The sequence below is a fragment of the Polypterus senegalus genome, chromosome 9 (assembly GCF_016835505.1).
Source record: "Polypterus senegalus isolate Bchr_013 chromosome 9, ASM1683550v1, whole genome shotgun sequence".
NCBI classification, from domain to species: domain Eukaryota; kingdom Metazoa; phylum Chordata; class Cladistia; order Polypteriformes; family Polypteridae; genus Polypterus; species Polypterus senegalus.
The window spans coordinates 45,513,191-45,528,594 of NC_053162.1; the positions used below are offsets into that span (position 1 = coordinate 45,513,191).

Sequence of the window (15,404 nt, forward strand, 5' to 3'; positions counted from 1 at the left end):
AATGAAAATGTTACACAAGACAAAACTAGTAAGCTCAAGATCACTGAAAATATAATGAGAAATACATAAATACAGAAGAATTCAAAATGGGTATTTAACTCATTTCATAATTTCAAACTTTTAACCTGTTGCTTTCTTTAACTTTGCTAACTCATGAGGAAAACAGATTATTATTACAACAAGTTAAAACATAATGGACACTAAAGAAAGATGGGGGGATCAAGAATTAAGGAATGCAAACCTGAAATTCTCTAGCAAATTACAATGTACGGTAAGCTTTTTTTATATACAGTATATCAAATCAAATACCTTGAGCAAAAACATTTTCTGAAAGCAAAATAAAATCTTAAATATGCAGAATTGTTGCCTTTAACACTGCTCATGTAATTTTGCTCCGATCAAAATTGGTAGGTCCAAACCCCAAATGACTTGATTGGTGATTGGTCAATTGGCAAACCTTGGAAATGAATTTTCTTTCTGCAACTGTTTTTCTAGGTTATGATAATTTAATTGTAGTGTTCCTTTTATGGTAGCCAAGTCCAAGCAAGTGTCTTTACTGCTCAGCTAGGCACACTTTAGCAGAAAGATGATAATATTGGCTTTTACATGAAACTTTAGTAATAAACTGAGGAAATGAAATTGAAATCAGACAAAGACAGGAAACCCCCTTTTCTAAATTCAGACTTTATCCTTTACAGACACGGCTTGAGTGTGGATGTAACAAGTCTGTTTAGCACAGCACCTCACAGTTTCAATTAGATGAAAAACAGATGCTTAGCAAACAATAAACATGTTAGCAAAATTTGTCTATTTCACTTGTAAACTTAAATATACAAGCCTTGAATCTTCTTGATAAGAACCTTACAAACATTTACTTAGATTTGTGGCTTTAAGTGTCTGTACAGTTGTGTGTCATGCAATAAGAAATATAGCATAATTAAAATGCTAATCCAAATTACACTACATAAATTAGGAATGTATCTTAAACACTATAAAAAAAAACTACATACAGTAAATGTATATAAAAAAACTGTAGTGCATTTGATGGTTTTATAACACAATTCTATCACAAAGACTTATGTTGCTTAACTGGAAGAATCCCAAACCACCTTTTATAAGCCAGTGGGTGGCTGGTGTTCTATATTAATTGAAATTGGGAAAAATAAAATTCTCACTTGGAGGATCCGTTAAAAACTTCATAATATGGAACTAATTAATATATTTTAAGAATAAACATCCAATAAATATCCATATTGGGGTAAAATAACACTCCTACCCATTTTAAAGCTTTAGCACTTTTATAGTCAAAACTTAATTTTTTTGTTAAGAAACAGTTAACACATTTTCTCTACAGTTTATTAAAAAGCAAAAAGCAAGCAGCTTACTGTAATTTTTTTTTAATTATGTAAAGAAAAATTGGTGTATTCAGCCAAGTCTAGTAACATGAAATCAGCGATTGGTATAGATCATAATAAAAAAAAAAAGAGCATCCCTATGCTCAAGATACAGTATATTATACCTCAACCAATTACTTGTATACTTGTAACAGTATAGGTTTTTTGGATGGGGAAAAGAGTATAAATCTGAATCTGCATTCTGAAAATACAGTCAGTATGCAGTATATTTATAAGGAAAGGGGGACATGAATGGTGTAAAATTGGAAGAGCAGAATACGATCTGTTAAACAATGCCAGGATCCACAAATGTGGTAGAAAGTGACTAGTACTGTAATATTTTGTAATTGTTGCCTCTCAAACTGCACATTCGCTCAGTCTTTTCCTCAGATTAAAAAATGCTGGGAAAAAAACACCCCACTACTTTCTCTAAACACTTTAATGCCTAGTACCTGCTTGATGCTAAAGCACAGAAGTCTGGTTAACATTAGCCTTTGATTATGAAACTTGCAAACTGCAAAAAGTACAATATACCTAGCATGGTAAAAAGCATTAAAGACAAGAACCTCAAAAGAAAACACTGATCTGCTCTATAAAATATCTTTTTTTATGAAAGCCTCAGATTAAAAAAAATGTATGCTGAAAATAATTGGGAGCCCCAAAAGATGTGCAAAGTAAACTAAGAGGATTAATTATGTTTAGCACACAAGAATTTCAAAATCACTCTTTTAATACATATGTATACTGAGTGATCTTCTGGTTATTCAACCTTGTTCCAGAACCATTACTTTATTTAACTTACAGCTAATATATAGGTTTATAAGGTGTACAGAGTAAGCACAATACAGTTACATTGTGCACGTACTAATCAACCAGAAAAACATCACCACTCTCCAGCACCATGATTAACAACCTTACCTTGAAACATCTGTTCTCCTTATCTGAAAAAAAAAATCTTAGAACAGTTTTCCACACTATCTATTACGAGACATTATATTTCACTCAAATGCTGATAAGACAAGTGAAAAATATAAAAACTCAAAAAAGATTATACCGAAAGTGTACATATTTATTTTGAAAGCCCCTTGGTGACTCACTAAACAATTCAAGTGTAAGTTACATCAAGACAAAGATAATGGACTATAAGTACTTTAACAAAGAACAATTGAGCAGTTTAAAAGGAGTATAAAGTGCATTTTCACACAAAAAAACTGCTACCTAAACTTTAATACAATAAAGCAATAAATAGTGCAACAATGGAAGAAAATGGTATAACTAGGACTTTAGATTTACTATAGAAGAGGCATGAGTGAACCCCACAGACTTTGCATTGCTGCAAGTTTGGCAAAATTGCAGAAACATTAAGGAACTTTGGCAAAGTCAACAAGATGCATGCTGGCAGAGTGCTATGCAATTAGCCACATACCGTGGCTACAAATCAGAACAAACATTTAAAAAGAACAAATAATCTGCACAGATCTGAAATAAATAGGTGCCAGCTGATGGGAGCTACAACTTTAAAAATGGAACCAGCCCCACACTATCGCTGCAAGGCACAGCCAATCAGTACCCCACAATAAGAACTGAGTAAAAAGGGATCAGTGTATACATAATCTGTGGCAAAGCTTGATTTGAGACAGTACTCTGTACCTGCACTTCCCCCAAAGTACCAATAGTTATACACTTGGGATGTGTTGGACATGCACAGACATTGAGGGCAGGTTTTTTCGCCAAGTAGGCTCTTACCTATAAATTGACATTTTTCAAATGAAATAAATGATTAAATTCACAGTTGGATTGTGATCTTAATAATTCCATCCTCTACATTACCATTGTTAATTATGATAGAAGCTAACCAGGAAAAAGTCCTGAAATATAAAGGAGTTTTGATAAGTAAATTTAACATGTTAATATTTAAATAATTCACACCTCCCCATGTAATTTCTCCATCAATTTACATTTTGTGATGCGAACTGCTTCTTTTTTTGGGTAGCACGGAATGGACCTGAACAAACGGAATGTAAGCAAACTGAAACATCAAGAGGTGTCTTGCAACATTAATGGAGGAAGCAATTAATTGCATGCATAGGTTATATTCAAAATCTCAATGTCAGTGTCTACACAATATACAGTAAATAGTCAAAGTCACATGCTGTGATAAAGTAATCTATACTTAGATTCAAAATTTTAGAAAACTCAATATGCAAAATTCATTACTGTGACACCGGCCGGTTTGATTTTCAATAACTTCTTCTGAACTTTAAATAAAATCCAAAAAATCTCTGGTACTCTTATCTAAGTAGGAGTACATCAACACAACCCAAGTTGCCTGGCTATGATAAGCATGAGAAACAAATTCAGCAAGGATCATAAAAGAAAGTTTAAAAGAAGTGATGTCTCTGAACTTTGCAAATTTAGTTTAACCCAGGATAACAGTTCAACCAGTACAACTTTTAAAGATAAAATATGCAACTGCATATGAAGAATCAATGCAGGCATGTGTGGCATCTGCAAGGTGCCCTCCACCTACCTGGCAAAATGGGTTCCTGCTAATCAAAGCTAAATGTTCGTTTAATGTTGTATAGTACAAGATAATCACTGCATTGCCATAGCACATGGCAAATCCTAGCTTGGGGAGACGCTCACACAGCACAAGCCATCATTCCTTTCACACTGTCTCCACCCTGAAGTGAAATGCTACACATAATAAAAACAGCTTTTATAATAATTTTTTTTGTGAATTACTCAATGTTGTTTTATCACTAATTGAGCAAATTGCATTACTGTCCATTTTATTTAATTTTTAGTATTTACTTTCATTTAGCTGGTAAATAAGAGTTCCATAATTATAATAGTGGATATTCAACATACAGCACATTCATTTTGTATTATCATTTATAAATAAATTAACCTGGTGATCTTTGAATCTGTTAAGACTGAAGGAAGTCAAATATATACTCAGTAAAAAAAAGAAACGTCCTCTGACTTTCAACTGTTTTTACTTTCAGTAAACTTAATGTGTAAATATTTGTATGAACACTAAGAGTCAACACCATAAGAAATAAACTAAAAATGTTTCACAATGTGTCCCTGAATGAAGGGAGGCTCAAAATCAAAAGTACCCGTCAGTATCTGGTGTGGCCACCAGCTGCTTGAAGTATTGCAGTGCATCTCCTCCTCATGGACTGGACCAGATTTGTCAGTTCTTTCTGTGAGATGTTACCCCATTCTTCCACCAAGGCACCTGCAAGTTCCTGGACATTTCTGGGGGGAATGGCACTAGCCCTCACCCTGCGATCCAACAGGTCCCAGACGTGCTCAATGGGATTGAGATCTGGGCTCTTCCACTGCGAGGATGATCAGCTGTCCTTCCTGTCTCCCTGTAGCGCTGTCTTAGGCGTCTCACAGTGTGGACATGGTAATTTATTGCCCTAGCCACATCAGCAGTCCTCATGCCTCCCTGCAGCATGCCTAATGCACGTTCACGCAGATGAGCAGGGACCCTGGGCATCTTTCTTTGGGTGTTTTTCACAGTCGGTAGACAAGTCTCTTTAGTGTCCTGTGTTTTTAGAACTGTGACCTTAAATGCCTACTTTCTGTAAGCTGTTAAGGTCTTAACGGCCATTCCACAGGTGCCTGTTAATTATTTGATTATGGTTAATTGAACATGCATGGAAAACATTGTTTAAACCCTTTACAATGAAGATCTGTAAAGTTATTTGGATTTTTAAAACATTATTGTTGAAATACACAGTCCTGAAAAAGGGACGTTTCTTTTTTTGCTGAGTATATAACCATAATACTTTGTGAACAGGGGTCAGTAATCATATAAAAATACAAACTAACAAAATAAAAGTGTGATTTTATAATGTCAAGTTTGAATAGTTTTGATAGTTTAATAGTTTGAATTTTATTTAAAAAAAAAAAAAAAAATCACCAAAATATCAAAATTAATGTGACAGCTCTTGTGGAAATTGTCGTTGGTACAATAACCCTGAAAAGAACACAAAGATCAAACATAAGGAAATTTGACTGATGTTTAAGAACTTTGTGTTTAACAGGAACTGTTGTGCTTAGTGAGTTCAATTCTCTTGTGAAAAACAATTTTCCACTACTACATGCTCTTTTCATCTTTTGTAAGATTCCAGTTATCTGACAGCTTTCCAGTTTTGTACCGCTTCCCTGGGAGAGCAACTAAGCCCTGGGCAGCAACACAATAAGAATACCACTAAAGTAATAGCAGTACTTTTATAGAAATCTTTTGGGGTTACATGACGAATACTCGTCCTATTTGACCCCCTCACCCCACCAGATCAGCATAAGATGAAAAGCATTAAAGAAATGTAAGGCAGCAAGAAAAAAAGTGTATTTATATATTAACAAGCAAAACAGTTTAAACACAACTCCCAAACAATGCGTACATAACAAGGACAAAGAAATTAAAAAATTAGGGTGTGAGATGCTATCGCCAGAGATAACCCGTTTCCCCCAGAATTTCACAGTTTACTGTCAAAGTTGAACAGAATGATGAAATGCCGGAAGCACAACGGAGTATGCAGACAGCCGATGCCAATAGCATAAATGATCTGGTTGATCAGTCTAGCAACTGCAAAAAAGATCTCACTTGTAACCCAGTGTAAAATTAACATTCTTCCAGCAGGTGGCTTGCAGGTAGATTCTTGGCGCTACCACACTGTTGCTCCTCACCTCACCGCTCAATGTCTCTCTCCCTTTCTTTCCAGGTTAAATAGTCTTCAGCCCAACTGTCATGTCCACACCGTATCTTCTCCTTAAAAACGCAGTTACCCATTTTGGGGCAAACCCTCAGCAACCCATTACCTGAGGTACACCTTAAGGAGACGCAAACTAACAAAAGGACAATACTACATGTGGCACCTGCTACAGCTTTTCATCCATGTCTTAGTTTTCTGCTGTTTAATCTTTGAGTTTAGCACTTGTAAAAAGCAGCAAGAAAGAACTGATACAGAGTACAAAGGGGGCAGTATGTGACAGATAGGAGTACAAAGAAGTAGCTGTGGTATCTTGCTAATAAAAGGCATGCATTATATTGGCAAATCATTTAAAACTGGACACCATTTCCAGAGATAACTAAGACAAGCTTAACTTAAAAACATTCTTATTGCGTTAGCTACTGACCTCTGCGAAGAGTCTTGAGGAAAGCGTCTATCTGCTCCTGTCCAACACCAGAAGCTCCCTTTTGTCCAAAGAGGAGATGGGAGAGGAGCAGGTGCAGGACTTCAATTGCTATATCTTGGAAGCCACCTTCTTGGTTACCCCCTACGTCCGCGTCTACGTAAGAGCGGAGCAGGTCAGGTATTTTCTGCTTCACAAATTGGGCTGCTAGAAATGTTTAAAAATCAGCATGAAAATGTGAAGAAAGAAAATACATTAAATATTTTAAGACACTGCAAAACACACAGAATAGCACATATTAAACTCATACCAGGAAACTATTTAAAAAAAAAACTCAAGATACATAAAACAAACTGCATGTATTCTGAGATTCGACTTTGGTAAACTGACTTACCAAAACTTTTCAGATCTGGACTGCAAGAATTCAGCAAGGCAAGGCCAAATATTACCTGAAAATAGAATATCTATTACTAAAAAACCCGTTTTAGTATTGGCCAATAGGAATTAAAAAGAAAGAACAGCTACAAATACTTGCCTCTTGTACTTTACTTAGCTTGAGAACCTTACTCAACTGGGTAAACAAGTGAGGTGAAGGCTTCAGACTCTAACAGGAAATAGAAAAATATTACATAAGAGTCATCAGCAGCAATTTATAAAGTGCACTATCAGAATACATGGTTTATCTAGAGGATCAATGCAAACAAACATTTGAATGTAATATACACAATTTTAACAACCAATATCAAAAGGAGCAAAAAAAGAAAGTAAGGAGGAAAAGGATGACATGGAGACTACACCCACCTTTTGATAATGCAAAGGATTGTCAATAGCGTAGCAAAGCGTTGAGATAAAGTTTGGCTTGGTGATGAGAGATGCACACTCCTGGATCAGAAACTGTGTCTTTAACAAGAGAACATCATAAACCGGTAAAGAGAAAATTTGCACTGCATTAGATTCATCAGGTAAAGGAAAACTATGATCATGGCATTGGTTAAACACAAATCTGAAGAAAAAAGTCTGCATCTGATGCCGATATCTCAATTACACAAGGGAGCAGAGGTGGGATGAGAAAACAAATGTAATGTAGTTCAGATATAACACAAGGTATACCTAAAGATATTATTCCAGTTATCAATATTCCGTATATGTATCTAAATGGACAAATGTCATCATCTACTACATGTCAACTAAATTCCCACAGTATAAAAGCAAAAGAAAGAAATTTTTCAGCTCTTACCTGATGAAAATCCTTTCCACTGCTTTTACCATCGCCACTAAAATCCACATGCGAGAATAGACAGCGTAACAAATGCCTGTCTGCCTCGGGGCCGTGCCGATTCACAATCTAAAACAATAGAAATTTTCACACATTCTATACCTGTACCAGAATGGCTGATGCATAGATTATACAAAATATTACTTGGCATGCTAGACTGAAACCAGAGCTGTTCAACTTTACATACAGTATGAGGAAAATATAGGAATGGACAGAACAGTTAAAAATTCCTTATTGTGATAATTAAAAACTGACCAATTCTACAGACAGTGGTAAAATGCATTTGTAAAACAAACATTTTTAAACAGATTAGCTACAAATGCAGAAAATGCTACACTGCTAATCTTTTCAGTTGCTTGTTAAAACTCTGCTACTCTCAGATTCAATATGAGGTGTTCATTATGTTGCGAACATGTAATAGTTTTTTCACCTTATTCACTCATTTGTGATACTGCTGCTATACCAACAGCAGAAGATGCTGTTCATTTCTGTCCAACCTTCTTGATTATATCAACTCAACCAGGAGTAAATGTACAGCACTCTAAATAATATTCTTAAAGGTGTCTGCTCACATACAGTATCACACACAAATCAATGCAAAGACACAAGACCCACATGCAGAAAAGAAAAGTACATATGCAAAAGGAAAATTGAACTGTGATATATTTTAAAGAGCATTCAGAAGCACAACTGCATCAGGTACATTGGATCAACAATTATATCACCCAGACCTATATAAAATACTGCATCTATACAATGTATACCTTTGTATTGACTTAAAAGCTTCATTTGAGGTACTCGAAACGCCCCGAAAATATAATCTAAGCAATATCAAGGTATGGCAAATATCCTTTTACAGTACTCCCTATGAAGTACACCTGCACGGACTGTCTACATACAGTGGGCATAGAAAAGAATCACCCCCTTAGAAATATTTCCATTTTTTTGCTTTACACCCTTAAATAAAAACACACAAACTAATATTTTTTCCAGCTTTACTTACTCAACGCAATCTATAACATCCAAGTGAAAGATATCACAGCTAAAGTTCAGAAGAATTAAAAAAATAAATAAAAAAGAAATACTGAGATTAAGAAAGCAATTTACATGCTGGCTTTCTTTGTGCTTTTTGTATATCAAGATGTAATTCAAAACGGCTGAAATCAGAATGTGGTGGTCAACAAAACATTTACCATACGGACAGAAAAATCACGAGTGAGTAAGGTTTAAGTTTATTTCTCAGATGACTGCTTTTTGTTGACAGCAATTCCCCTGCCACTTTGCACAGGAGAAATCGTTATTACTTTCTCATATACGAAGTGCAGAAAAAATATAGTAATCATGAAAAAAATCTGACCTCGATATTTTGATGAATCTTGATGTTAGACCTCCCAGAGTCCAAAAATACTGCTTTTTGGAAGTGTGTGTGTGTGTGTATATTATATATATATATATATATATATATATATATATATATATATATATATATATATATATATATATATAAACACGATAACTCAAAAACACAACGAGATGGATGGATGAAACTCGGCATGTGGATGTAACACCACAATTGTAGATCTGTATTAACTTTTGGGCCAAATCCATCACCCGGAAGTGGTACTTTACCTGGACACATTTTTATTCACGCAGAATCCAATTAATTCAACTTTACTTTTATAATAATTGTTCAATATATTATTAATTTGATTTGTTGTTGATGGTTCCTTAGCGTATTATATAAGAAGATGATATGTACATTAAAATCCTAGACAGACAAAGGAACATCCAAGTTAAACCACCTGTAGCTGGCAAACCGTTTCACCTATTGACTTGAAATTTGGTACACATTTATTACGCGACGTCTACTATCCGCTTTCGGGGTGATGATTTTTAATACTCTTTTACTTTATTTTATTGTAGAATCAACTCTCTGCAGCACGCAGCAGGGTGGTTGCGTGGCGCATGCGTATGGGCGGCATTATCATCCCTACCACCGTTGCTAATCATTCTTGAGGTAGATTGAAGTCTTAAGTGCCAGCATAAGTGAAAAATGTACTAAGTAATTGCAACACAACAACTAACTTATTCAGATTTAACGTGAAAAGATGCAGACGAAAGAAGAGAAGCAGCAGGCCGCTAGGGTGGAGAAAAGAAGAGCTGCTCAGGAAACAGAAAGTGCATCAACCTCTGAGCAAACGATTGCTAAACAGAGAAAGAGAAAAGAAAACTAGAAATGCTCAAGTCAAGTGTATTCACTGCACGTTATCGTGCAGTATGCCGTTACTGGTAAAAATATAATCATTGTCTTGCGGTTCACTACTCAATTATCCATCCCCGTATATGAATATAGGAGAAAGTCTAAGGGAGACCACTCCCGATTTCTGAAAATAAAACTGCGCTGATCGAGAGACTGACAAGGTCATCATACAAGATTAGCATATTGTTACTAACCAATCACTTTTACTTTAAAAATATTGTTTAACAATGAAGCGATACAAACAAAAGGTAGATAGGCGACGACGGTCTGCCAAGTGATGAAAAACTAAATATACTAACTCTCTCTCTCTAGCAAGACAGTGAGTGTAAGCAAGACAGAGAGCCACACCCGCCAACTCTTAAGACCATGGGATACGCATGACAGAGCCCAGCCCGCCATCTCTAATCCTACATCCGCGTCCACCGTCGCTCTCGATCAAACAGCAACAACTAGCAAACAAAGATAACTGGCAGTAACAGTGCAAAATTCACAATTGGTATGCCAGTTTCTGGAGGAATTTTGGCCCACTCATCTTTGTAGAATTGTTGTAATTCAGCTTTATTTGAGGGTTTTCTAGCTTGAACCGCCTTTTTAAGGTCATGCCATAGCATCTCAATTGGATTCAGGTCAGGACTTTGACTAGGCCACTCCAAAGTCTTCATTTTGTTTTTCTTCAGCCATTCAGAGGTGGATTTGCTGGTGTGTTTTGGGTCATTGTCCTGTTGCAGCACCCAAGATCGCTTCAGCTTGAGTTGACGAACAGATGGCCGGACATTCTCCTTCAGTATTTTTTGGTAGACAGTAGAATTCATGGTTCCATCTATCACAGCAAGCCTTCCAGGTCCTGAAGCAGCAAAACAACCCCAGACCATCACACTACCACCACCATATTTTACTGTTGGTATGATGTTCTTTTCCTGAAATGCTGTGTTCCTTTTACGCCAGATGTAACGGGACATTTGCCTTCCAAAAAGTTCAACTTTTGTCTCATCAGTCCACAAGGTATTTTCCCAAAAGTCTTGGCAATCATTGAGATGTTTCTTAGCAAAATTGAGATGAGCCCTGATGTTCTTTTTGCTTAACAGTGGTTTGCATCTTGGAAATCTGCCATGCAGGCCGTTTTTGCCGAGTAACTTTCTTATGGTGGAGTCGTGAATACTGACCTTAATTGAGGCAAGTGAGGCCTGCAGTTCTTTAGACGTTATCCTGGAGTCTTTTGTGACCTCTCGGATGAGTCGTCTCTGCGCTCTTGGGGTAATTTTGGTCGGACAGCCACTCCTGGGAAGGTTCACCACTGTTCCATGTTTTTGCCATCTGTGGCTAATGGCTCTCAATTTGGTTAGCTGGAGTCCCAAAGCGTTAGAAATGGCTTTATAACCTTCACCAGACTGATAGATCTCAATTACTTCTGTTCTCATTTGTTCCTGAATTTCTTTGGATCTTGGCATGATGTCTAGCTTTTGAGGTGCTTTTGGTCTACTTCTCTGTGTCAGGCAGCTCCTATTTAAGTGATTTCTTGATTGAAACAGGTGTGGCAGTAATCAGGCCTGGGGGTGGCTATGGAAATTGAAGTCAGGTGTGATACACCACAGTTAGGTTATTTTTTAACAAGGGGGCAATTACTTTTTCACACTGGTTTGGATTTTTTTTCTCCCTAAATAATAAAAACCATCATTTAAAAACTGCATTTTGTGTTTACTTTGTGTTATATTTGACTAATGGTTAAATGGTTTGATGATCAGAAACATTTTGTGTGACAAACATGCAAAAGAATAAGAAATCAGGAAGGGGGCATATAGTTTTTAACACCACTAATATAAGAAAGAAGAGAATTCCCGAGTTGAGGAGCATTATGAGAGACGCTCAACCTTCCATAGCACAGAGTTTGATGTGTGGTACAGAAAGTACAGCTACAGGTGAGAATCAGAGTGAGCAAGACGAGTGTCAGTCTGTAGGAGATCAGCGAGTTTGTGGAGAGCTTTAAACGTTAAGAGCGGTATTTAGTATTATATTCTGTAGTTAACAGGTAGCCAGTGAAGTTGAGAGAGAATAGGTGTAGTATGTTCAGTGGATTTAGAACAGCAGGTTATTATACTGGCAGCAGAATTTTGAATAAATTGTAAGCGATGGATACGTTTTTGTGGGATGACAGAATACCATTACAGTAATCTATACGTAAGGTGACTCGGGCATTAACCAATACTTTCATACTGTGTTGCGTAAGATCAGGACGAAGTCTAGAAATGTTTCAGAGATGGAAGAAAGCAGTCCAAGAAATGTTAATTATACAGGAGGAATTATTTAATAATAATATTTTTATCTATACTAATAAAAGGCAAAGCCCTCACTCACTCCCTGACTCATCACTGATTCTCCAAGTTCCCGTGTAGGTAGAAGGCTGAAATTTGGCAGGCTCATTCCTTACAGCTTACTTACAAAAGTTGGGCAGGTTTCATTTCGAAATTCTACGCCTAATGGTCATAACTGGAAGGTATTTTCTCCATTAACTGTAATGGAGTTGAGCTGCAATGGCGGGGGCGGAGTTTAGGTGTGACATCATCACGCCTCCCACGTAATCACGTGAACTGACTGTCAGCAGTGCGAGAAAACCAGGAAGACCTCCAAAAGCGCTTAAGAAAACATGCATTATATAATTGAGAAGGCAGCGAAACAATAAGAAGCGAGCGAGTGACATATACTACCATATTCATGAGTGCTGCTACCTCGGAAAGAAAGCAAGGTGTAAACCTAAACTTTAAATTAAGTTCATAGACAGGCTACCGCTGGCGTTTCACATGCCCACAGGTAATGCGGGATACAAGTTTAATGAGAGGACGCAGGATATAAATGAGAGTTTTGATCACTTCAGTAACTAAGTTAAAATTGTAGGTGAAGGGGTGTGCTTATGCAAATTCGAGAGACTGTGTTTGTGGGGGATTGACAGTTAAGGCGGGTGGGGGAGTCATGTCATCATCTCCCCTCCCATTCATCTTATTTCGCTCTGAGCTGAGCTCGCAGCTACTGCTTTCTTCGAAGCAACCGTCAGACTGCCACCAAATACTCACAGAAAAATCCACAAGTTAATACACACACTGTCTCTAGAGTTTCTACACACTGAATCCTCCAGGCACTACTTACAAAAGGTCACATTGACAATCGTGTTACGTTATTTTTAAAATCTTTCCTTTTCTTAGCACAAGCAAGCACAGCTGAGAAGCTTCGATGCATGTGCTCCATAACGTGTTACAAAATAATGCATTTAATCACACTTTGCATTACAAGCAAAGGGGAGCTTTTGTCAATGCATGATTTCCTGGTACACCGATTACATTGATCAGCGCATCCCGATTCATTTTACCCTCGCACCACCTTAGTTTGAGAAGTATGAAAAAATATGAGGTTAACACGGAAAAACAGATCACCAATTCAAGCTTTATGAATAATCGATTCGCCATCAGTAATTGTTTTGGTAAAGCCATCCTCCTTCCATTTTATAATTTTTCCGCCACTAGCCATGATTAAATGAACGGTAAAAAAGTAAGAGCAAAGCGAGGGTGACTTATTTATTTATGAATGACCTCCAAAGAGCGCTGAGACTTTTGATATCATGAACGTGTCTGCAAAAACTGGGGTCTCCTGCCCAGCAAAATCGAGCAGCCAGCGCGTGCATAGCTGTGCCGGCCTTTGAGACGCTGACTGCGCTTCTGCCTTAAGTCAAAGTGAACACTTTTAATTTTTTTCATCCTCCCCCTGCGCTATAGCCCAGACAAGTGCAAACACGGGACCCCTTTTCTACACCACGGCAAAATAATATTAAGGCGATTCACACTTTCTTTTGCACGTATACGATTATGAGGTCCTCAGCTCGGATTATGAAGACACGCACAGGAGTGGAGTACTGACAGTGCCATCACAGCCGATTAATGGCGGGGACGTCTAACCAGTCTACACAAGACCCACCGCAACTGTCCCCAAAAGGCGATCATAACGTCAGCGAACACATCTCTCTATACTATATAAAAGAAAAAGGCAACTTTCCTTTCTTTACACCTTTTTTCCTTTTATCCCAAACCAAAGCCTCTCTCTATTAACACTGCAGAGGACACAAAACTAATTTTCTTTAAATGCCGGTAAGGCACATTACCAGAGGCACAAATTTGAACGTTCACATAGAAAATGTAATTTCAATGTACCTGTACTTCTTAAAACGTTAATGTTTTACTGTTTAATAACTTATAGACTATAATTTATTATTTTTCCCTTGCACTCAGTGACCAAACCTATACACATACATAGACACATACGTATATTATATATATATATATATATATATATATATAATATAATATACATACACACATATATATAATTTGTGTGTGTGTGTATGTATGTATGTATGTATGTATGTATGTATGTATGTATGTGTGTGTGTGTGTATATATGATGTAGATATGGATAGATAGATAGATAGATAGATAGTGTGTGTGTGTGTGTGTGTGTGTGTGTGTGTGTGTGTGTGTGTGTGTGTGTGTATATATATAATATATATATATATATATATATGACAGCAGCAATCCATGCTGTGAGAAAACAGTAAAAAGGAGGCGTGTCAGACGTCGTGGTACATTTTCTGATGCAGCTACGAAAACAACTTTGTGACGCTGCCGCCAAATACACAAAACAATTACTTTGACAATCATGTTACATTATTTTTAAAATGTTTCCTTTTCTTTTTCATAACTTCTTTAATACATGACATCGCTGCGAAGCGTGGGTATTTTGAGATATATATATCACAGCGACACTCATAACAGTGACAAAACAATTACATTGACAATCAGGTTACGTTACTTTCAAAATGTTTCCTTTTCTTTCTCTTTCCTTTAACACACTACTTCTCCGCTGCCAAGCGCGGGGATAGATAGATAGATAGATAGATAGATAGATAGATAGATAGATATGAGAACAACACTCATATCAATGACAAAACAATTACATTAACAACCATGTTATGTTATTTTTAAAATTTTTCCTTTTCTTTTTCGTACCTTCTTTAACACACTACTTCTCCGCTGCGAAGCGCGGGTATTCTGCTAGTTATTTAATAATTGTCATTATTAGTGTATAAATGGATATAAATAAATTGCTTGTAAACGATTCGCCAGAATCTGTTGTATGTAAACGATACTGTTTAAAACGTTGTTTTTTCATCAGAAAACCCTGTTTCCACGTCTACCTGTATTAGTTTAAATGGCACTTTTACCACTCGCAATAGGGCAGACGCGCTGACTTATGGTGTTGACTGTGCAACACAGTGAAT

The 15,404-nt window shown here is 36.7% G+C and overlaps 1 protein-coding gene across 3 annotated transcripts in view; it reads right to left on the reverse strand.

Moving 5' to 3' along the window:
- cnot1 (CCR4-NOT transcription complex, subunit 1) overlaps positions 1–15,404 on the reverse strand; it is a 149,323-nt gene that overhangs the window by 73,144 nt on the left and 60,775 nt on the right. For 2 of the 3 annotated variants that reach the window (XM_039763057.1, XM_039763055.1), the window contains exons 3-7: positions 7,786–7,893; positions 7,350–7,448; positions 7,084–7,152; positions 6,943–6,997; positions 6,552–6,755 (exon numbers count right to left, since the gene is read on the reverse strand). In XM_039763057.1, the coding sequence (XP_039618991.1) occupies positions 6,552–6,755; positions 6,943–6,997; positions 7,084–7,152; positions 7,350–7,448; positions 7,786–7,893 (535 nt within the window). The remainder of the gene's footprint in view (positions 1–6,551; positions 6,756–6,942; positions 6,998–7,083; positions 7,153–7,349; positions 7,449–7,785; positions 7,894–15,404) is intronic. The other variant, XM_039763056.1, reaches the window with a different exon arrangement.